Raw genomic sequence first — 25,501 nt, forward strand, 5'->3', positions numbered from 1 at the left:
GTCATGAAGACATAATTGTATATGTTGATGCCTTTGGAGTACATCCCAAGGCGATATTCAGAATATTTGTATATCCAATAAAACATGAAAACATTTCAATTACCCTTGAGCTTGAAACCTCGCAAAAGTATGAATTACAGTCCCTAGTTTCTATAGCTACATCCTTTTTCATCATAGAAAGATTTCGTATCGAATTTAAGGTAAATAAGAATATTAACTTCCAAAACAAATAAACAAGGTTTCCTTTTTACGAAATCTTATGCAGTGGTAGTCCTAGTAGACAAATAAAGTCTGTTTGTCGGATCTATAAAAAATAACTTATGTATAATATATTACAGCTAAACTCTATTTCGAAAATGCAAACTTATATCTTTTTCATGTCACTAGCTTTTAACTCTGTTTTGACTGTGCCGGTGCTGGAATTGGTATCTGATGCAGATGATATGGATTCTGGTGTTGATTTCTCTCTCTCACTCTCCCCAGGTGCAGAGCCAGATGTGGGAAAGGTTTTCAACTGTGGTATTCGCGAATGACTATCGTGATGAGTTCGAGGTATATTTGTTTTGCTAGAAGATCGCTGCGGGGCAAAAGACGAAGTGTTTGCTGGTGGCTTTATCCCGGATGCCTTCACGGGTTTTTCTTCAGATTTTTCGTTACTTAATTGTTTCTTCCCCCGAACAGTGCAGTAAAGACTCTCCGAGCTTTTTGGAACGAGGGGTCCTACAATTAATGTGTTCGCTGTTATTTCAGGTTCTTCCTCCTCAGGACAGTCTTCAGCCAGCATGACAGGTGAAGTTGTAATGCTATTGCTATCGCGCCGCTTTGATGGGTACCTTCCTAGTGTGGATATGGTGCGCGGCGGTGGAGTTGGTGGAACTTTGTTTAGTTGTCCTAGAAAACTGAAGTGTTGTGGTGGTAGAGATCTTCTTTTCACAGACATAGCCATCGCATACTCCTCCTCCGAGTCAGGATAGTCAGGCAGAACTTTTGGGAAATTTCTTCTTTTAATATTCTGGAGCTGCTCTTCGGGTGTCAATGGGTCTTTTTCAATTGCAGAATCACAGCTTGTAACGTTCACATCTTTGTCCTCTGTCTCCTCTACAAAGCTGGTGATTTCTTCGTCGTTTCTATGAACTGTGTAATACATTTCCACCGGATCAGATTGCGAATGCTTATGATCAATTTTATGTACCCTTGGATATTCTGGTATTGAATAAGTGGATGTTCTTCTATTCAACCCCACTATGGAATCATCCGCTTCATTGGGGTTGATAAGATCGGCGTCAACTTCGACTTCTTGACAAACTATAATATTCCGCACAGGACTATCTGGAGCCTTCAGTTTCGTCACTTCAATAGGTTCCTGCCTCAAAATGCTCCGACTTCTCGCTTGAGGCGTTGCATCTATGGCAACACTTATTTTTCTAGGCTTTATGAGAAAACTTCTAGCTCGAACTGAAAATGACGGTGATGAGCGTTTTCCACTTTTCGGACTATATTTTGCAATTTCCTGGGATATCCAGTCATTAACCTTAACGTGCGTATCTACTGTACTTGAACTGAGCTGTCGAGTAATTTTGTATCCGTTTATAGGCGAGCAGGAGGAAGTTTTCACTGGCTCATATGTATTCGATTTTCTAACAATATCCAGGATGTAGCTGTCGTCCCCATCATTACGTTTAGTTCGCTTCAGGTCATCGTCATTCGTGCCGTCATAGGTTAAAATGCCCAATTTTCGGGTGATTCGATTTCCTTTCTTCCGTTTCTTAATCAAATATATTGAAACGATAATCGCATTGATAGCCAGGAACACTATAACTAATCCAACGAGGATATGAACTGTACTTTCAGATTTCATGATTTCATCTTCTTCCTGTTCATGCTTTTCGAACAAATTGATTTTCGGTTCGTCGGTAGAACCACCGTTGGTAGGCTGAGCATTATACATGCCGGCTGTATCTAGGGGATCCTTCAGGAGGAATTTCAAAGTGCGCAAAGGATCTTCGGTAGATTGCACGCTTTTAGCCGGATACTTATTCATATGTCCGGTTATGATATGATCCACTGAAGTACCTTGTCGGGGGTTTTGTGCCGGATTTGGTGGATAGTAATGAACGAATGGTGGTGGCTGAATAGCTGAAATTTGCCTCAGCTCATCAGGTAGTTGCTTGTTCCAAAAACTCATGTATATATCACGATATTTGTATCCTATTGACGGAGGTATCCCTGGAAATGAAAATTGAATCGTTACTGTCAGCACAACAAGCTCTCCAATTACCAATTAATTGCATGTTATTGACAGGAAATGAAATTAATGTTGATTTAATCCTTTCGACTGAGAAGGTTGGTGGCGCGGCAGGATTCGCAGCATTCGAATCCTGCCGCGCCACAGGTTGGTCACTCAATCTCCGTCAAATTATTTCCATATTTTTTCATCATAATTGACGTGATTGATAGGTATTACTTACCTATGTTGACGTAGCATTGATTTCTTGTATTGAATTCAGACCAGTCGATGTCATATCGCTCCCATTCTAGCGGGTGGAGGTTGATGAAGGTGTCTTTCCAAGGTGCTTTGGGGTTTCTAGTCGAAGATGTGGATGATTAGAATGGTTTAATAATTGCCAATTCGTCGTTTCTAATAAGAAACTTACCCAGTTTTGGCAAAATTACTCCAATATAGCATGACTGCTTCCGAGAGTAATCTTTCTGATGTGCTATAGCGTAAGTGAAACGGGCCAGCTGGAGCCAGTGGTGCTCCGAAAACAAAAGCCAATTCCTCGCCAACAATACTGTGAGGGACCTTTGAATAAAGATTCATAATATTTAGCTGAGATAAATATCTTATTTTGAAAAACAAAAGGAACGACCATAACACATAAATAATGCAATATTTAATAATATTACAAAGAGCGTTAGGAATAATTTGACTATAGCCGCCATAGTTTTGAGGTCTGCCCAGCTAATTACAAGGACTATAACAAAAGGATAGTATAGGGTGAAAACGTAATATAAATCCCAGGGCGGAACGTGGATTGGTACCCATAACGGAGCATAAAACCCGGGAAATGCCTGCTGAACCAACACTAACAACTCCACGTGGTGACCGCTGGCAGCTCTTTCTTAATGAAAAGCTGCAGACGAAGAATAATGAAGGCGAGTTTGCGGTGTCTAAAAACGGGACAAATTGTACCCACTGGTCCTCCAGGTTGGGGGTTGGGTAGGGCTGACAACCCTATACGGAAAACAACTTGTAACGAAGCCACGAAAGGAGCCTCGGACTGGACGGGTATTAAAATGACGAACCCAACAACGAAAACGGGCTAACAATTTGCGCATTTTCTCATGGAAAGTGCACTCCCTGTACAGATCGAACGCTCCCCAGCAGCTAGTCAAGACCCTGTCCCAATATGAGGCTGATGTAACAGCTTTATAAGAGGTGCGTTGGAGAAGGACACTATATCATATATTACAGTGGTCATCCAGTAAATCATGTGCTCGGAGTAAGTCATTAACGTTTACGCCTCTACAGGGGAGACTGCAGAGTCGGAAAAGGATACCTTCTACGAGGCAGTAGAACGAACCCTCGAAGCTTCTCCCAGGTATGGTATCAAACCTATACGTGGGGATTTTAACAGTTAAATAGCGACGGATTTCGTATTCAGGCAATACGTTGGCTACCATAGCTAATATAAGGATACCAATGATAAAGGACTGCGGATTATTCAATTAGCAGTGTCACAAGAAATGGTTGTTGGAAGTAACTGGATTGCGCGTTTGTGGACCGCTTTCCGCGCAATCTAGGTACTTCCAACAACCATTTCATGCTGGCCTCTGTAGACGGGACCGCTTTTAACCAAATTGACCACGTGTTGATTGAACGCCATCAACTTTCAGCTTTGATGAATATCAGGGGAACCAGCATCGACTCGGATCAGTACCTTGTTGGCATGGTGTTCCGGCTCGAATAACAACATCACCTAGAATCCCCTCTGACAATCAGGTGAGAGTTAACACTGAAGCCATCCATACCTATAAGAGGGAAATGGATTTCGCAATAACAGCCGTCATAAGAGGTCCTGGAGACAAAGTATCGACAAATGAACTTCATAATTACTTAAAGAACGTTATCATTTATACGGCCAATTGGTCGCAGTCGCAAAAATAGTCTGAATGACTGGTTCGATAATCAACATAAGCTGGCAGTGGAAGGCTAGAATGCTGCATACCGAGTAATGTTGTACTAAAAAAGAAAGCGGGCACGGGCAAAGACTTATCATGAACTCCGTCGAGCGGTGAAGGGACTTCACAGACGGAAAAAGCCTGGGAGAACCAAGAAGTCTGCGAACTAAAAAAATACCCAGGCGCGCAAGTTTTACCAACAAGTCAGCTGGATGGAGCCTTATACACCTCGATGTTCATCCTGCGCAGACAGAAAGGAAAATTTTATTTCCGACAGAATGGGCATATGGGAGTGATGTAAGTGTTTGATGATCTGCTCAACAACCAGAAGATGAGCAAGTTGAAGTTCTCGCCAACTGAAGACGATGAACAAACACTGCCATCACCGAGTATACATAGAAGAAACAGCCTGTGCAATTAATTGCCATAAAAATCATAAGTCACCAGGAACCGATGGAAATACATTCGAATTGGGTAAATATAGAGGCGACCAATTACACCAAGTGGTTCACCAACTTATGGTCAAGGTGTGCGTCAGCGAATCAATGCCTAACGAAAACAGAGCCTATTTCAGCTTGCACAAGCTGTACAAGAAAATGATCTTGCCTCAGCAGCTTGTTAGGGATATCGAGTTGGTGGACCTCGTCACAAAAGCGGGATATGTAGAGTTCCTTATTAAGGCAGGCTTAGACCGAATACCGGTTATTGCGCCGTTGATGATGATGATTAAACATCCATGCTGGCTATTGTTAAACATAACTGCAGACCTCTCAAATAAATCATAAGCATCAAAGTGCAACCAACGAAGTATTCGTCGTCCCACGCTGGTTGACATTTTTCATAGCCAGATAAGTATGGGTTTTGTACTATGAACGGCTCTGAGTCATCTCTACCATTTGTTTCTTGATTGTAAGGGTGGATATTTTCCCTGGATTACTCGTAGACCAAGATATGGACTGTAGCTTAATAAAACAACGACAGGTGCGAGGAGAATGTATAGCTTGTCCGCTTATTTCGCCTCAATCTATGACGTCCATTATTGCAGCGAAGAAGGCTTTGGGACAAAAGAGGTAACTCTCTCTTTGACTTTATTATTCACATAATCTGTCGGTGTGCACCAAATGTTCATTTTGCCAAGTAGAACTGGAACGTTTCAATGACCTATAAATCGCACAGTTTAGAATTTTAAATATATTTTTCTTGTCCCTATGACAGATGTCTTATAATTGGCATTACTTTGAAATAACTGAAAAATATATTAGTTTTTATAAAAGTCCATTTTTGCGAATTTTTTATCTCTTTGATCAATATCTGACTGCGTAAACCTGTTGATAGCATGCAATGCAAATGAAAGGAGGAGTATCAACTCGGGAAATTTTAGTCAAGTTATTAAAAACAAACTCTTCGGTGATTAAAATGGTAAAATTGGCATTAGCAAGAGTCAAAGCTCGGAGCTTTGGTAAAAGCATTAAAAACAGCCATGGTTTGGTGAAAGCATTCAAAACATGGCTACGTTGGCTAAGTGAAGATCAGTCTAACATCAGGAAGTTAATCAGACAGGTCCTAAAAAATTTAGTATAAGCATAAATACTAACAGGCTAACAAAGGCAAGTCGACTATCACGATTGCCAAGAAGCAGACCTGACCGAACATTAAAAGCACCAGTAAGTCTGTGAGACTGAGTAATATTCTGCCCAAGGAACATAGAAGCCCATCCTTTCTAAAAGAGTCGAAATAATTTAAGACGGAATTTTCTGGTAAGACCATGAAGCAGCTTCTTTGTGGACACTACCCCACTTCTGACATTTCGTTTGTTATACGTTGATGCCTCATACATCGCCGTAGGTGCTGCCCTTCATCAGAAGGTGCAACCGAACCCCACTCAACGGAACTACGGCACTTACCTGTGCTGTGCCTCTCGAGAACTTCGGCACTGGAGCTTTATTAGCCAGTACACTTCCGACATTCAACACGTGTCTTGAGAAACGACATTATCGATTTTCTGGCAGCCGCAGAGGTTAGATTCACATGGTCCTGGATTGAGGCTGCCGATAGTTATAATCACCTACCGGGGTATGTAGCCCGATCCCTCCCTTTTCACACAATTGGGCGCACTTCTGGACTCCAAACGCCACCGGACAAACGCCCAACATCCGCAGTCCAATAAAATGTCCAGGAGATGACATAGGAAAATGCAAGCCCCTACACCCAAAACGACCCTTCTTGGTCGCAAAAAATGCCACTCGTCCAACACGGCCTGCGGAATTGCGGGTAATTTGCTGCATGGTTCGTGGAGCCGATATATGGGGAAAAGCTGAGACACCCCAGCGACTCTGTACTCAACATTAGGTGAAACCTTAATATCACCGAATAGTTGCGCCTGCTAAAGGATGCAGTGCGAAAGCTAATGCGTACAGTACTGTACTGTAGCGAGCGCGCGACGAATTCACTCAATTGTGAATCCTCTGGAAAGAGTTGGTTGACTATGACCCCAAAGAAATAATAGTTTTGACAGTTAATCCTTAATTTTTTGTGGTATTATTCGGAAAATTCAACTATACCATTTCTTTAAATTCGGAAGCAAATGCGATTGAACTGTTGTATATTTCCGTATATTTCTGTTACAAACCGATTGACTAGTTGTCTAATTGGAAAATTTACCAGACCATTATAAAGGTCTTTACGATAAACTGAACACTCGAAATGGCGGCTGGCCGCCGCAGATAAACGGAGGGAATAGTTCGAGCATATTGCGATATTAAAATGAACGAATGAAATCGGGGAAAGCCCCAGGACCTGACGATATCACATCTGAGCTATGGAAAGCGAAGAGCTGTGATCTAACACTGCGGCTCAGTGAGCCCTTCAATCAAGTTATTAAGGAAGGTAGAACCCCATCTAACTGGCAAGAAAATACCAATATGGAAGAAGAAAGATAGTTCAGCAGAATGTTCAAATTTCCGTCCGATCCGGTTGCTGTCCCATGCCATGGTGATTTCTGAACAAATTTCTTGCAACCGTATTCGATAAATCAAATAACAGTGTATAAAGCCGGATTTGTCAAGAATTATGGAACTACTGATGCAATACAGGCTACACAGTTATTCATGGAGAAATACTGCAAGAAACCTCGCCTTCTTTACATTGCATTTCTTGATCTGACTTACCTTTATATCCGTAGAAATAAATGTATTCTCATATGAAAACAGCGGTTAACTGAAAAGTTTGCTGCGTTCAAGGTGGATTTCACCATGGTTAACAGCTCTAGGTATGGCAGTATAACAGCACCTCATTCTCAAGGAAGTTCACTTTCTTTCGCAGTGATTTTCCTTGTCGTTTGCTGGAAGCCGTCCCAAGTTCACGGTGTCTAAGGTGCATGGAACTGTTTTCAAAAACCGGAATTTGTCCAGTTGCGTCGACAGCACCAGCTTCCCTTTCTTCCACTTTTCCTGATAAAGGAGGAGGAGAAAGTTTTGACAGAAAAGCCTCTAGCTCCTTCTCCGTAGTCAGGTTTCCAGTTCCTTTCATTAAGGGAGTTACTTTACTATCCTTTCCGGTTTTTCGCTGAAATGGAGAGCCTGTCTAAAATAGATTTCTCCGTGGGGGAATCTGAATCTGGTGAAGCCTCAAACATCCATGCCTCGACCATGATCTGATTTATCAGTCGCGGGTTGGTTCGAAGTCTGTAATTTCTTATCACTTGGGGAGTTAGAATCATTTGCTTCCATTTTTACATGTTTTTGGATACCCCTAGTGTAGTAGTAAACTACCGCAGGCTCCCAAACTACGGCAAGGTAGTGTTTAAAGGAGAGGCCTTCCTCCTTAGTTTGGAAAAGATTTGTGTATGCCATGCACTTAGTATAGACCGCCATCCTTGTTATTGGCCACAACGACGCTTTGCTCGTGGTCACAAAATCAATCCATGTGCTAAGAAAACCCCACCCGTTAAAACCCAAACTGCGGCATACTGCTTCAATCTTTCCAACAGAGTTCATAAACTGGCTTTATGACTATATGATGTTCAATTCGCTGACACGCTATTTTTAAGGTTTTGTTTGAAGCAAAATCCAATTCGATGTCTGTCCGTCCCTCTGTCCGTCTGCCTGTCACACCCGATTTACTCGGAAATGGCTAAATCAGTTGGTTAAAGCACAAGGCTGTCGTACTGAAGGTCGCGGTTTAAATCTCACTGGTGACAGTGGAATTTGTATAGTAATTTGACGTCGGATACAAGTCGACTCAGCTGTGAATGAGTGCCTCAGTCAAATCAGCGTAATATCCTCGGGTGAGCGCGATGCTAACCACATTGCCACCTACGGTGTATTATAGTGTACCGTTACAGTCTTGAATGAAGTGCTCTAACACACTTCAAGACCCTTATCTAATATGGATTGTTGTGCCAACGATTATTATTAATTGTCATAAAATTTGTTGAGAACACGTTGTCTGTGAATTCCTTTACGTACAGCAATTAGCGCGATTTTCTGTTGAGTTTAAGAAGGGGGAAGTTCCCCATACATGTGTAAGGGGGGTGTATTTTTTTTTCACAGAATATGGTCGTGTGTGGTATCCAATAAAAGGGCTCAATTAGTAAGCACTTTTCTAAACTGATGATATTTTTGATACCCGCTGAAAAATAGGGTAGTGGGGACTCAAAACGTGTGCCCCAGAAATGTAATAGGTTTCGTTTTCAGAACCTAGCCAAAAGAAAAATCTGTAAAACCTCACAATAGTGCATCCGTACGAAATCTAGACCTCTAAATACACATCATTTCGATACCTGCTTAAATAAAGATAATAATAGCATATTACCATGTTTTAGAAATTTACCCGATAACCTCCCCCCTTATAATGGAAAATTTGACATAAATCTAACTATTATTGACAAAGTAACGTAATGTCAAAGTTGTGTATTAGACGTGAATTTATCGCATTCTAAGACGTGTATGACGTCATCAACAATATAAAGTGAGCTCATATGAACGGCGCAGTTGGAGTTTGGAAATACATATGTATATCAAGGAATATTTTGATTTGGAATGGGAAAACGTGAATATGGTATTCCTCACACAAGGTGAACACAAAACTTTTGTACCTGAAGCGCCCAGCTTCCGACAACCGTACTGAAAATTTGGAATAAGTTCCAAACCGCATAAAATAAATTCGCCCTTTGTTATTCCATATTGGACTGCAAATTTTCCCTGACTCCTTTTATAGTTTCAAAGTAACTACTGCGTACACATAACGAACGAACTTCATAATAGTGAAATGATTATTTATAGAGGTGAACATATGAAAACAGGAAGAACCTACTTTTCTCCAAATGGTTCATATTACAAACAGGATGTTATACAAGAGCCCTTTCATTCAAATGTGTAACACATGTAGTATGACAGAACAAACATAACACCATAGTTAATTATCAGAGATTCCCAGTAAAGCTAGGTGCAAAAGTGGATTTCACTGTATAATACAGGATGCAACACTTTTGTCAATAGAATACCCGCACAAGAGAGAAACTCCTATGCTTTGGAATAAATCTTAGCTACAACCCATACGTTAATAACATCCTTATCTTTGTGTTTAGGTTACATAAAACTAAAATGATTTATACTATTTTTCATGTGCTGCAAACATATCGTTTATATGTTGTCCTGAACATTTGTGTCTACACCTACATGACGTTCATACCTACGACGAGTGCTTACCGTGGAATAAGCTCCAGCTTCACTATTATGTCCAAAAACGTACATGTAGGTACGAGGATTCACTTTTGCATGAAAAATGCCAGTTTGAATTACAGGTGCTACCACTCGAGCATCTGAAAGGATGTCCAGGACAACATCGCGGTGTTCATGACTAGATGCTTTCACCGGATTGTTGTAAATGTCCGTGTACCTGTGTGCAAACAAACAAATGGGAGAATAAACGTTTCATTATGTGATGAAAGCAGGGAAGACCTAGATCGCTCCCTAGTTAGAAAGTTTGGCTGTTTTATGGAAATTTATATTTTGGAGGTAGTCCTTACCTGAAGGCGTACTGACGTTTTGAAAAGTTCTACTCAGAGTTGCAGGTTTTGAAAGCAATCTATTTCTAGATTTTACGCCCCAGTGTACATAAAATAAATCTTTGTTTTTGCTAATGACTGAAGTAAAGCCACCAACTAAATCTCGATAAAGATATCGCCATATGTTATGTTATGAGAAATCACAAAATCAGTCACTCAACAAAGCATTGTCCTGACATAAAATTGCTCTATCTGATTCGAGCGAAACAACCATTTCTTGGCATGGACTACCTGCCAAAATGTACAATTTCTATAATATTTCCCCACGGAGCTTATCGGAGCTCCTTCGCATACTTACTTCTGTAGTGTTGCAGCGAGTGCCAAATCTGGACGAATCTCGAAGCGGTTCTGCATATAAAATCGCAATAAATTGTCGCGCTCATTTTCACGCAAGCCCTCCTCGAGTGCTAATGCATTTAATGTATGATACGATTCCACTTCGGTAACACCAAACAATAAATCATATCTGCACGGGGAAGAAAAAATGAATTATTAGGTGCTGAAAAAGTTTTTCCTCTGGTAACACGTTTATCATAGTACTTCATAGATAATAGGATGTCTGGCGGTTGAAGGGTGCAAAAGGAGTAAGAACGGTTTTACAAGCGAATAAGGACTAACCGCGATTACAATTTATGAGTGGCGCTATCTTACGACTGTGCTGAAATCTGAATTTTCGGTAAGAGAAAAGATAAAAAGTGCATGGAACAAACCTGCTGAAAAGATCCGTATATTGTCCCATCACCTTATAAGGTTGGTTTGGAATCACTAATCCGTCGACAATTGGCCCAAATGATGTGGAAAATTGAGGCGACGACGTTGGGATTTTTAGTATTTCTTGATATCTGAAAAGAAACAAAAAGATAGAAACATCAATCAATGTCTTTCTTACATTTTTTAGTTCAAGTCTGAGACCAATTTTATGTGCGCAAAAATACTTCTTAAAGGTTTTATGGAAGTCAAGTTTATTGAAATCGGTTCATTATCTGTCTGTCATACGCACCCAACGATCGTATCTGTCGACGCGGAATTTGGTGAAAAAGTTGACAGAATGAACCTCATGTAATACATAACATCTTTCAACATTGAGTGTACGCGATGGCCAGCATACATGCAAAGTTTTTTTTCCAAAGTTGCAAAGTTGCGCCACTTTTAAAGTGGAGAGTGCATGGATTAGAAAGTGATCACTTATTTTCAAGGACCAATCTCAGAAACCACCCAACCGAATAATTTGAAAAAAAACATAGTGGTTCCTCTATACGACATCTAGGACCACTCTGCGAGATTCCATACCATAGACAGCGATGCATTCCTCGTCCTTTCTTAAAGTACGACCTGTTACATCCCCCCACTGATCAACATATTTACCTGTCTGGCTTGTGTACCTACGTAACATTTCTTCCCTGTTTCCTTGGTGGCTAAAGAGTAGTATATAGTAAATTTAAGGGTGAAACATGGATTGATACCCACAATCGAGGGTAAAACCTGGGAAACACCTACTAAACCAACACCAATAGCACTACTACCAAACCCTATCTCCACCCCCACGTGATGCTCGCTGAGAGTTCTTTCTTAACGAAAAGCTACAGACGGAGAAAGATGGAGACGATTCTCCCTCTCCTCAAAATGGGACAAATCGTACCAAATGGTTCGCCGGGTTGGGGCCTGGGTAGGGCTAACAATCCTTCACGAAAAGTTAGTAGTTACGAAGCCACGAAAGGAGCCTCAAACTGAACCGATTTTAGAACCCGGCAGCGAAAACAGAATAACGATTTGGGCATTTTCTCAAGAAAGGTGCGCTCTCTGTACAGATGGAATGCTGCCTAGCTAGCTAGCCTGTCCCAATATAAGTCTTGATGCAGATTTTAACAGCTAAGTTGGGACTGCGGATTATTCAATTAGCAGTGTCGCACGAAATGATCATTGGAAGTGCTTGGTTTGCGCAGAAAGTGGTCCACAAACAAATGTCGGCCTATCTTGATGGGATCACTTCCAACCAAATTGACCATGTGTTGATTGACTGCTGCCACTTCTCAGCCTTGATGAATGTCAGAACATATAGACTCGGATCACTATCTCGTTGGCATGGTGCTCCGGGCTCGAATAGCAACACTTCCTAGAATTCCTTCTGATAGTTAGGTAACTGAAGTCATCCACAACACAGCCCAGCCAACCTATAACCCGAGAACAGATAACGCAATAATCGCAACCAACAGAGATTCTGGAGATGAAACATTTATAAATGATTTCCAAAATCACCTGAGAAACTTTATCATCGAAACGCCATAAATATACTTGAGCTGAGTTGGAAAAAAGCCGTATCGGCTGATCCGACGATGAATGCAAGTTGGCAACGGAATGGAAGAATGAAGAACAATGAAGCATTACACCAGGTGCGGAGGTTTTACCAACAAGTCAACAAGATGAAACCTTCCTTATCCACCTCGATGCACATCCTGCCAAGGCAAGGAGAGAAACCTGATTTCCGACAGAATGGGCATATTGGAGCCAAACATTTAGCATTTTAATGAAATGCTCAACAACCAAAACAACTGAAGGCGACAGACAAATGCTCCCACCACAAGCATGGAAGAAACGTGCAATCCATCGGCTTAAAGATCATAAGCCGCCAGGAGCCGTCGGACTTACAGCCAAACTAGTGAAATATGGAGGCGACCAACTACACAAAACGGTTCATCAAGTGATGCTCTAGGTGGAGCATAGCGAGGCTTTATCTGTACCATATATAAAAAGGGAGATATCACGCAATGTTGGAAATATAGAGTTATCACGTCGCTGATAAGCATCTATATAGTATTCTCTGGTACCTTGCTTGGCTAGATAGCCCCATACGTCCATCATCGGCTAAAATATCCGTAGCAAGAGAGGGGCACTGACACCTTTCAGAGATTATGTGACAGTCATACCTTAAGTACGCTGTGAAATCCAGACGAGACATGTTCGCTGAGTTGTTCGAAGCGAGCATGCTCGAGGGTTATTATCAGTGACATGTATCGGCAGGAGTCGGTATTCTTGCTTAACAGGGGGAACAGGTCCTCATCACCAGTTGCCGGAAAAGGCATTACGCTCGCATTAGAAGTGGGAGTCGTATCATCACTTGCAAACCGCTCATGAAATACTTGGAAGTGACGATGGATGTAAAGCTCAATTTTAAGCAGCTCATAGAGTATATTCGCGAAAAAGCATCCAGCCAGTATGGCTCTGAAAAGAATGATGCAGAATGTAGAAGGTCCGCGGTTAATTTCCGGGCTGTTTCCAGCCAGGATGGAGGGTTCCATCTTGTTGTATATATCCCAGCTTGGATAGGAACGCTTCATGTTTTATGTGACGCACATAGTGTTGTCTACAAAGTAACAGTCTACTGGGTCGTCTCAGATGATGATGGTTGCCATCATATCGGGGATGTTACCGATTGATATCTTTGCAAACGAGGTGGCGAACACATATAACATAAAATCCAACTCACCTTTATCAGAAGTGAAAAAGCCAAAAAGAAGAGATCTATGACTGATTGCAACAGCGACGGGACCCTTCAAAAAGGGTCATTGCACTCACATTTTTATCATTACCATCAGGGAGTGGTTGGAGAGAAACCATGGGAAAATCAATTACAATCTCCCTCAGTCTCTCCCCGGCTATTGTGGATACCGTTAATACCTGCATAGGATTCAATTGGACGCTTCATCTGATTGACCAAAATACGATGGAGTCAAGGAGGACCTTTCACATGCATTCTTCCAATGCCCTAGGTTCATGGAGGAGAGAAGGAACTTAGGGAAAACTCTAAGTGAAATGCTGTCACCGGAAAATTTTGTTCAGAGAATAGTCGGTTGCCAGGAACATTCGGGTGCGTTGAACTCCAAACTGCGAAAAGCGGTAGAGGTCAGAAAGGCACAGCGCATAGAAGAAAGGAGATCTAACTAAAGTAAGGTAACTCCGTTCGATGATGTAATATCTAGAGGTGGTTCCATGGGGTAATGGAGGAGAGCAGTCCGAGGATTAACAAATTGACAGAAAGACAGACTTTGAACCGATTTTAATAAGGTTTTGCTTTGCACAAAACCTTAGGAAGCATTTCCAAAAAAGAAGAACTGCAGGTGAAAAGTACCGACATTCGCGAGCAAATCATTGTACTAACTAACTACTAACCCACCCAAATTGTTGTAAAGAATGAGGCAGTTGGGTAAGGACAAAGCAGACCTGGAGTTCTTAAAGTCTTTCTGGCTTCAAAAGCTAACGGAAAAAACGCAGGGCATATTGACTTGTACAGAAAATAACTCCCTGGAGGTGTAATTTTCTAGAGAATAGTGGGCGGAGATCTTGGTCAGTCCCGTCACCAGATCCAACAATTTGTTTCCGAATTTTGTGCCAATAAGGGCTACTGGTGCACATGCAGCATAGATTCCTTATAGAGCCCACAACCTCTCTCAGATCGTGAAGTCAAATTTTAATCTATTGAATAATATTCTTTCGTTTATTTTTCTGGACGTAGTCGCTGCACAACAGTACTACCGACTGTAGTACCTCTCACCCAGGCAAGTATGATGTTCAGTACCACATCAATACTACTAGTTCCTCAATCTCCCGAAAGACGCGTCCTTTACTACCCCAGAAGCTTGCTGTTACAAGGAAAAAGTCTCAATAACTATAAGCAGGATATAATGTAGACCTTCATCAGCACTCTATCTGGTCACTAAGTCTCCATGCCCTAATTTACAACGTCTAAAAATGTGAATTTATCCCAGTGTCAGTGAAATTTCTGGCCCATTCCATCACCCCTGACAGGGTTCAATACCACCCAGATAAGGTATAAGCGATCGCAAACTTCCCATTACCTAAAACGGTAAAAGACCTCAAAAACTCTTCGACATCATAAATTAATACCGTCCAGAGCCGTCCCACCACCAGTCCCTCCTTAACGTGTTCCTGTCTGGAAGAAGGCATGAAAATCGTGCGAAGCTGCTTTTTCTCCAGAAGCCGTCTAAGCGTTTCAAATCACCAAGCAACAGCTGGTAGACGTTATAGAACAACATTCTAGCAGCAGTCTTTTTCTCGCCCTGGCCCAGAAGGCTGAAGTAGTTCTTCCGAGTCTCCAGTCAGACTCCAAATATACGGAGGAGGAGGAGTTTCCCATTTTCGGCTCACCTATTTGTTGAAAAATCTCCGAAAATGGACCTAGGCCATAAATTTGGGCCACTTTCCGACTGGAAGTATTTCGCTCAAAAAATGATCTTGTGCACCTGCCATTCGGAAAAAGAGCCAATTAGTCGCTATCAAATATTGCCGCCAATGAACAAGGACATTAATTCTTGGGCCAGAAATGTAAGATGACCAGGTATGTTAAGGAGGAAGTAGATGTATCTCGTATATCCAAGTACTTTGATGTCACACCAGCCCACTTCTCGGAGCTCGGAGAACTTTTCGTTATTAAATGTTAGCGGACAACTGCACACTATTCGCAGTCTCATGGGATGATGGTGAAACGGTAGCACAGAACGGTGAAGTCTGCTATCCGCATCTGCTTTGGTCGTAGATCTTTCATTTCGTTTTGTTTGGTATCCGTATAGCCCCTAAGTTGGATCCAAGGAGCAAGAACCTTAACGGTCATCCGCGGGGAGACCGTTAAATCTAGTGTTCTTGCCATGTTTGAGCTCACTGATGGCTGAGTTGATTTCACTTCCACTTGGAGGAGCAATCTGTTTTTGGATGTTATTGTGACTAGCCCGTTCATCAATAAGAGGTGAAACTTTAGCAGATGTGACACTGTTAAAAACCGTAGTGATATGGTCTCTCCACCTCTGAAGCTGGTCGAGTGCGACCACCAGCACGTTCTTCCGTGATGTGGAATACTACAGTGAAGTTATTATTATTTGGGGCAGCTTCTGCTTCCCTGGCTAGAGCAGTAACAGAATGTTTTTTGTCGTGAAACACGCTAGACTGCACTTCCAGAAATTGACCATGGTACCGTAGGTAAAGCGCATCACATTTGCTCTCGCTCGCATCGGCAATGAAAGGATTCAGTTCCCTACGTTCCTAAATCCTTCTCCAAGCTTCGGCAATATGGCAGATTTCGTGGCGTCTCTTCCGGACATAGCCAGCCAGTCTATATGCGCCGGAGAGGAGAGCATTTTTGATGGTGGGCCAGTGCTCGTCAAGATGGACAAGATGTCTATCGTCCGTATATCAACGAACAACGGTTGTCGTAAGCGAACCATGTTAAGCTTCCGAAGCAAAAATAGATTGTCGATCTCGCTCGATGTCGACGCCTCTCTTGCTTCGCACATCTAAAAGGCAACTCTAACTTCTACAGATGATCCCGATGCGATCCATCTGATTAGGGGTACGTTGTCGATTAGGTGAAACATATCTTTCAGGCTCTGGGCTCGAATAATGTGAGACCAATAGCTAGGAAGCAGACGCTGCAGAACGCCCTAAAGCCTTACTATTATCGTTATGGTCCCTGTGTTTCCCTGTCGCATGTTCAGGGTATTATCAGACGTCACCTTGGTATTCAGAACCTTTACGATTCTAACACTGAGCAATTGATATGTTCCTCATCCCGAGCCGGAATCTCACAGTTTGTATTCTCTCTGATTCCGGTTCTCAGGGTGTAAGGGCACCTGAAGTTCCGGTAAGCATTAATTTCACCCCGGATTCAGGTTTCTTTACCCCATATCGATAAGAATACGACAGTGCATTACCGCAAGAGAGAAAGAAGTGCTCTTCAAAGTCCCACCATCTTATCAAGTTTATCCTCAGAATATCGAGCTTATAGCGCTGAAATTCCCGCTGAACGGTAAACTAGATACCGTCGTCAAGAAACATTCACATATTCCTGATTTCGATCATAAGCAGTTGACGAAAGCAAAGGGTCGTAGCCGAATTTCGGATATCGCGGGTTGCTAGCCCGCAAATCTCTATCCTTTTTACTAACCTTTCACGACAATCAGGGAATTCCTTGAAAAAATTCGAAGCTCTCCAGCTCACAGAGGAACCACAACCTCAAAGTTAGGCTTTAATCCAAATAGTATTGATGTGGGTAGCAAAAACAAATAATGGACTTTATATATTTGATGCATAAATGCATACAAAACTAAATGATTTCACCTGCTTCGGGCAGGGATTTATTTCTGCTTTCCTGGTCTTCCCGGAGCTCCGGATATGTATGTTCTACCACTTGATGCGAATTGGTCATACAAAGTGAAATGTTTTCCATTGCCTATTCGAAGCGGGTATGTGGGTGTGTTTGCATATGCATATACTTCGCGATATAGGAACAAAGGATAACAATAGTTTCACGTAATTGATGAAACAAAAAAGAATTGCACTTCATTATTCTCGAAAGCCGACCTCCCGAGTGACTCTCTACGCAGGGAATGATAGTGGTAAACAAATCGGAAACTGAGAGCTCGTCTTTTCAGTTGTGAAAGGTTTCGTATATCACTTTTATCACAATATCTAAATACATTGAATATACGCCTATGCGTAGGTGATATACATATATAGCCTAAAAGCGTACTAAAGAACATCAGCGAAGCAGTCAAAAATGGACTGTTGAAACTGGAGGAACTAATGAACCGCACTTTGTTCTATGCCAACGGAAGGCACGAAAAGCCCCCGCACTTTCTGCTGAGAAAGGACAAAGCGGAAAGAGTAAGACGCATCTGAAGAAGGCTTGATTCAAGAAGTTTCCAGGACCCAAAGAAGAAGGCCAAGAAAGACAAAAGAAACACGTCGCCGTTTGTCCAAAGACAAAGAGGAAATGAAAAGAAAATCGCTAAAAGAAATGATGCGAAAACGAAGAAGTACTAGATCGTCGGCCCTGCCGACGGCAAAACATTTGCGTAAGTCCTCAGTGATATCCGCTACAAGAGCCGAAGACAGTTGAGCAGAAGTTTCCACACGGAAAACAAATGGCGGCGTAGTCCTCGTTGAATTAGGCCTGAAGACAACTAGCAAGAGTACAGTTTGTGAAGCGATCAAGGGACTATTGGAGGAAAAGGCTCTCGTTTTTAATCTAGAGCCGATGTGCTTTTTAGAAATCTGAGACTTTGGCTGCATCACAGAAAAGGTCAAAGTGGAAGAATTCATAAAGCGCGGTCAAAAACTCGCCGTGATAGAAATCATCGAGCATCACGCGGGAAAACTTTCTAGCAGCAGCAAAATCGAAATCGGATAGGTATGTATTACAGTATGCAGAAAACGAATGATGGCGGATGTGGATAACCCCCAGATCTTGATGTCAAGAGCGCACAAGATATCAAGGAGTGCTCCTTTTTCACTTTGAAAAAGCTCGAAGAGGCAATTCTTACCATGAAAAATAAGAAGGCATCATGTCCTGAAGGTTATCATGGCGGAAGTTTGCAAACTGGTGCCCCGCCAACTCCCAGATTTGCTGATCGAGGCGTTGATCGTATACATGAACGAGGGTAGTTTTCCTTTTTGCTTGAAAGTGGCGAGGCTCGTCCTAATTACCAAAGGAAAAGGAGACCCTGAGCTACCGTCAAGGTGCTCAAAAAGTATGTTTGGCATGGGTAGGAAAGTGCTCATCAGAAGTAGACTTGCTGAAGCGATCCGTGCTTTTGGGGACTTATCCTCAAAGCAGTTCTGATTCAGAGCAAGGGAATCCTTGGTTGTTGCTCTTATGGAGGTCGTCGATGCGGCTTATCGAATAGTGTTCCTCGTAACGCATAAATTCAAAAATGCCTCCGACTCCCTAAAATGGGTAGATATACTTAGACCCATTAGAAAACTCATGCCACGTGTCAAGCTATCTCTTGCAGATATTGGGAGGTTATCTCACTGCTCACTTCTCTATGAATGGCGAGCTTGAAATGCTAGAGGGCCACGTTGAGAGTAGCACGGGGATCCATCCTAAGGCCGGACTTCTGGAACTCTTCTCACTATAGTTTGCTAAGACTCGACATGTTAGAAAAGTCGCGTTTGGTCAGTTAAGCAGACGACGTTATGGCGCTTGCTGCAGCAGATTTGGCATATTGATGCGACATGTAAGTGCATCCATTCGTTACCCATGATTTTAGTCTTGCATTGAAAAAAACTGTGGTAATCCTCTTGACCTGAAGTAGTTGATAGTCGAGTTGACTATAGAGTCAAAACCAACTCGGTTTAATGCTCGACTCGAGGATAAGTTTTCCGTGCAAATCAAAGCAGCAGCGGTCAGCTGGAGTCTCAGCATGGGCCGGCTAATGGCGAATATTGGGGCCCTAAATCTACCAGGAGACTTCTTATGGAGTGACGCTGTCTGTTCCTCTCGAAAAATGTGGTGACACACTTCCCACAGTAGGTACATCAAATCACATCGGATTCGTGAGCTGCATACTGGACGCACCCCCAAACTAAACCGAAGCCAGCACATCTGGCTGCTGAGCCAGGAGCCCCGGGCCGAACGGAATTTCTTCTTTCCGTAATCGCCGACTGAACCTCTGCCTCCCGGCGTCGTGTTTATTTCTTCCAAGTACTAAGGCCAAGGAGGATATCGCCAATATCTGTATAGGTTTAAATTGGACACCTCACCTGATTGTCCAAACTGTAACGAGTCCAGAGGATCCAGCGCACGTATTTTTCCAATGTTCCATGTTCGTGGGAGAAAGGAGGAACCTGGAGGGAACTTTAGGTGAAATGCTATCACCAGAAAATTTTGTTCGGAGAATAGTAGCCTGTCAGAAGGATTGGGGTGCGATCAACTCTATGATTGCAGCAATCCAGGATAAATTGCGAAAAGCAGAAGAAGTGTGGGTAGACGAAAGGAGACCTAGCTAAAGTAAACTAACTTTGCCCTGTGATATAATACCTAAAGCTTGTTCCACAGGGAAGTGGAAAGCCGCGGGTGGTTTTAGTGGGTAAAAATCCGATACTCTGCCACGTCCAGGCCAAGGGTCGTATGAAAATTTCCACCCTCTTAAAGAAGGAATCGATTTTAATAAGGTTTTGTTTCACACATTAAAAAAATTTGCTTTGATGTGAAGCGCACAATTCTTCGTGTATAGCCAGCAGGTCTTTGACAGCACCCGGATTTTTCAATAATCTAACATTGAACGATTCAGTTTTGGTGGTAGTTTCTATGGTATCAATCCTGTCCAAGGTTGCTCATCCTGTCTCTGCACAAGATGTTTGGGTTTTTAGTGGGTGACGGGTTGTAAACCCATCACTGAGAATCTCCAAACTGGAGGACCAGTTTGATCTCCTAGATCTAGATCTCCTTGACGAACGGGTGTGAGCAGATAGGATGCGGTGGAGTTATCCCAACTAAGTTGGACGTGCACTTCTACTTACTACTTATTCTCACTTTCCCCACTTTTTTCCCCCGTAAAGCTACTAAAAGTATGCTGGTACCGCAATACGCGACCATTGTGCGGTTTGCACCTTTCTTTCTTGTTTTATTTATAACATGGATACCTCCTCGTTGAATAGAGTGAAAGCCTCGCTAATATCAAGATAAAATATAAAATATCATTTTCGGCATTTCTTCTCAATAATTGTAGTGGTTTCCGAGAAGACGTACGAAAGGCAGACAATCAGACAGCAAGTAGATCGTTTTAGACAAAGCCTTAAAAAGGTAAAACTGCACCGGGAAAACAATAAAATCACTGTGAAATTCAATTACCGCTTTTTCCTCAAACAGTTCAGCATTTCGTCATTTGCATCATTCAGAGGACAATTGAGTCCGTGGGCTATTTGCATTGTCAATTGAAGTGAATGATTTGTCGTGGCCCAGTCCGACATTGCTGAACCCGACATGAGAATCGCACGATGAAATAGACCTGAAAATAGAAGGGAATCTATTAGTTCCGAGTACATTATTGGTTTGAGATTCGAGGACACTACAATGGCATTTCTACTATTTGAACTACAAACCTTTGGCAACAGGCGATACCATCAACAAATTGACACATGCTGCTCCTGTGCCGTGTCCCATTAGGGTCACGAGCTGATTATCACCACCGAACAACTCGATATTATCTTTAACCCATTGAAGAGCTGCTATCTGGTCCAGCAATCCAAAATTGCTTACGGTGTGCTCACTGATGCCGGGTTTCATGAAACCTTGGGAAGATTATAGAAAGATGTTAACTTAAAGGTAAAGTGTTTTGGGGCTCATTGTTGCTTTTAAACTGGAAAGAGAATGCACAGCCAGCAACATTCAGTCAAAAACAGACATTATCTGATAAACTTATGGCAAATTAAATTATTGAAATTATTTGAATGTATGCATATGAGTACATGGTGCCAACAATACTGAAGATTTGGTGGTCCGTATAACAACCATTTCTATTACTAGAGGGAAGATTCGTTCCAGGTGAAACAATTTGGTGTCGGACTTTTATACCCTTATTTGGTTGTGTGAAATAAAATCTTATTAGAATCGATTCGATGTCTGTCTGTCCGTCTTTTTTTTGTTGAGGAGGTGGAAATATTCAAGAGACATTGGTCTGGACACACCAGCGTGTGGGATTTTTACCCACTAAAATCACCCCCGACTCCTTCCCTGCCCCGCGGAACCACCATAAGGTATTACATCACGAGGCGGAGTCAGCTCAGTCTAGCTTAGTCATCTTTCTTCTATACACGGCGCACATGACCGCGCTTTTCTCCTCTCCTCTGTTTTTTGCAGTTTGTTTTGGATAGATGCGATCATGGAGTTGACCGCATCCCAATTTTCCTGATGTGCTGCCCATTTTCGGCACCAGATTTTCTGGTACCAGCACCTCTCCTAGAGGGCCAGGTCCACACTTACAGTGGATGATTTTTCGCAAACATACTACACCTGGGGACGCGTCACATGCCTTGGCGATGCATTAGGCCACATGAGCGGCACTTTCCGTAGAGGCGCCTGCTTTATCAGTTTGATTTAACCACGCCTCTATGAAAGTTTGCTTTTGGAGACCAGCCTGAAATCTTTCTCGGTTTCGGGCACAATCGGCCTTTGCCCTGTAGCTCGACACATACCTCAAAGTAGATTGCCTGATGATCGCTGTGGATGTAGTCTTCGCTGATGCACCAGGACAGACTACGCGCCTGTGCAGGCCCGACACAGGTCAGATCTGCAACCGAACCTGATCCCCCCCTCTCTAAAAAGTGTTTACATTACCTTCGTTAGCCAAAACCATGTCCATCTGCGTAAAAACTTCTATTGAACTGCGCACCCTGGCATTTGATTCTCTGCTACACCAATCTAGGGCGTTGAACCTCTAGAACCTATGCTAACTTAGTTTTTTTTCCAAACCGTGCGTTCCTCGGTCAAATCCTTAATACCTAAGTCCAGAAATGAATATTTGACCAGTGTTGAAACGTTGAAGCATGCAAACTTCAAACCTTTCAGGTTCCACATTCGTAACTCCGTCCATTAAATTCTGTGGCTCCTTAGCTAACTATCTTGTGATTTACTCTGCCGTTACTTTTTACAACGCACGATACAACGATACTGTGCGACCCGTAAAATCTTCCACTACAGCCATTGTGATGTTGCGGAAAATGGAATTTCGGATAACTTAGTAAAAGAGGTTTCCATTCTACCAGCAATTGAAGTGTCAGTAACATTGGCTAATGCTGCTATCAAAACCTGGCAACAAGTTTCACATAATGGCAGGTGGAGGAGTCTTAATGCTGCAAAACACCCAATTTTTTCTGGTCAGAATCATGCAAGCATGCGGCAAAGTTAATCCTGTCAAAAAGCAGGGGCATTCTGACTGGCGACTAGCTGCACATACGTTGAAAATAGGGATTTTCCGATATGATATTTGCCCTTCTTGTCCCTCCCTATGTTAGATGGATTCAACAGACTTCAGTTTTTTGGTACGGATGCGCTCCATCTGTAAAGGGTAGCATCACATCCACTAACAGAACCGATACATAAATGAATCTGGGACATTCCGCTAGAAGGGAGAGGGGTAAAATAGACCACTACGGTCCAAGTGTTCAGAGGCTTTTCCCTGCGTATAGTTGTTCATAGAGAGCTTCTTCTTTTCATTTTCTGGTTAATATATACCACTGCATAATTTAGATTCTGCTTAGCTTGGGTGGAGTTCTCTCAGAAGGCTGCTACAATATCAGGAGAGCATGCCTTCCTCTAGTTTTCAGAACCACCCGAATGCCAGATCTGCGTTTCCTACCGCGCGGGTAACAATATTAAAAGGACACTATGAAAGAGGAACTTTCCACAATTCCGCTATTGAGTTTGCTTAGCCCGAAAGGATCCAACCAGTATTGTCAATGAGAGAAAGGAACCATTCTAAAGGCCACCTATACCATTATCGGGAAGCATGTGGAATAGCCACAAACCAAATGCTTACCACTAGCTGAAGGTCGTAGCCGTTAAACCAATCCTTATCCGAGATGTGATTGACGTTTCAGTAGCAGAATTGATATGAAATTTCAAGGTTACTTGCCTAGAAATTCATATCCTTCTAAGACAGTCGGTCACCCCTTGGTGTTACCGGTAGCAACTCGTCAATTTAAAGCATACGGTCATTGAAAAAAGAGCACGGAAATATGGCAAAGTCTTTTTTCAGAAGCACAACGCCAAGCCGACATAACGACTTTGGTAAAAAGCACGATTCTTGCCTTTGGGTAAGAGCTGTTGCTCTATCTGCTACACTCAATGGACCCCAAACAGACTATCACTTGTTTTCTCCGACGTTGCCGCGCGAGGAAGTTGGGCAAGGGAACATCCAAGGGTGTACCGTCTCCAATAAAGATTCTTTCTCAAGAGATAGTATCGAGAGCAAAAATGAGTGCGAATGAGCATGTTTTGAATATATCAGCTTTTACTTTTATGTAAAACGAAAAGACAGATGTCCTAGTAGTAGATATTATTTAGAAATAGCTAGAATCTGGAATAGTCTCTACAGGAGTCCAATTTTTCAGGTTATTTACCTTCTAACGTATATCATCACAACGCTGACGAAGGCACACGCTATAGGATAGCTTGGAAATCAAGAAAAGAAATGTCTCCCTTTGATTTGATTGTTAACATAAACCCATCGGTTTGTAAACTAGCAGTATACCAACCTTAAATTTCCCCATTTTGGAGAATTGTAAACTTTATGTTACCAACGTTACTATCTAACAATGGGACTTTCAGGTTGGAGAATAGAAAAGTTTCTGACCTTCTTCCTTCTTAGATCACAATTGGATAGCTTTCAGTCTAAATCTCGTTGTGTAGGTCGCCTACCCCCACAGAGGATTGATTAGAAGAAGCTTAGTGAAGTTGTCAAGAGCAAATTCATGACAGACGAACTGGCGGTAAAGGTCAGGGCTATGGAAAAGGAATTCAGTACCACTTTGAAAATCTCGTTTCTCGTAAAAGGTGGTAAAAAGACTGCATTGCGTGCAAAGATCCGTCCAGCCTTGGGAAGCTTTCCAGGGAGATATTCAACATATACTAAAGACACAAGTACTGGCGCCTACACCAAAACTGCCTAAATAAGTACCACTCGGCCACTCCCACTCGGACACCACCTTGTCGTGGTGGGGGAGCCTGTAGTAGTTTACTACTACACTAAGGGTGTCCAAAAATATGAATATGGAAACGATGGATATAAACTCTCCAAGTGGTAAGAAGTCACAGACTTCGAATCCACCCGCGACCATGAGCAATCATGTCGCGGCCGAGGCGCGGATTTTTGAGGCCTCACCACATTCATATTTGCCTATAGAGCAATCTGTAGAAAGCATGCTTTCCGACTCAGTGGAAAGTTTGCATTTAGTGTATACGGCGAAGTTAGCCAGAAAGGAAAATACGGAAACTCACAAATTGGGAGAAACTGGAAATCCGACTACGGCCGGCCCGTCCGCGGTACTACAACCCAAATCTAGCCGCAAGCGGAAGAGGAAGGCCCGGCAGAAGGGAACTTCGGCCACTGAGGAGGGGGGACTACAGGCTGAATCCTGCCTGTCAGAACCTTCTCCGCCATCCTTACTGGGAAGAGCGGAAGAACGGGAAGCTGGTGATGTGGACGCTACTGGCTCAACGCCAGTATGTGGAAATGGATCCAAGCGGTCCGAACACCGTGAACCTGGAAAGGCCCTAAGCCAACGGCAGAAGAGAGCACTGCAAAGGAAGATGAAGCACCTTGGGAATGAGGACATGGGCGTGGCTGTACCACTAGGCGCGGTAACGCCCAGAGAAATCGGACGCAAGGAAGCGGAATCTCCGGCGGAAGGTGGGGAAACCCCGGTAAGATCCACGCTGGACGCACCAGACTCTTCAGTCAG

The 25,501-nt window shown here is 42.7% G+C and overlaps 1 protein-coding gene across 1 annotated transcript in view; it reads right to left on the reverse strand.

Moving 5' to 3' along the window:
• Positions 1 to 364: 364 nt before the first annotated feature.
• LOC119660046 overlaps positions 365 to 25,501 on the reverse strand; it is a 70,811-nt gene continuing 45,674 nt past the window's right edge. The window contains exons 4-11 of the mRNA XM_038068424.1: positions 21,143 to 21,331; positions 20,892 to 21,048; positions 10,960 to 11,091; positions 10,548 to 10,715; positions 9,891 to 10,080; positions 2,655 to 2,803; positions 2,469 to 2,584; positions 365 to 2,226 (exon numbers count right to left, since the gene is read on the reverse strand). Of these exons, the coding sequence (XP_037924352.1) occupies positions 365 to 2,226; positions 2,469 to 2,584; positions 2,655 to 2,803; positions 9,891 to 10,080; positions 10,548 to 10,715; positions 10,960 to 11,091; positions 20,892 to 21,048; positions 21,143 to 21,331 (2,963 nt within the window). The remainder of the gene's footprint in view (positions 2,227 to 2,468; positions 2,585 to 2,654; positions 2,804 to 9,890; positions 10,081 to 10,547; positions 10,716 to 10,959; positions 11,092 to 20,891; positions 21,049 to 21,142; positions 21,332 to 25,501) is intronic.

Source organism: Hermetia illucens, chromosome 6, assembly GCF_905115235.1.
Source record: "Hermetia illucens chromosome 6, iHerIll2.2.curated.20191125, whole genome shotgun sequence".
NCBI lineage: Eukaryota > Metazoa > Arthropoda > Insecta > Diptera > Stratiomyidae > Hermetia > Hermetia illucens.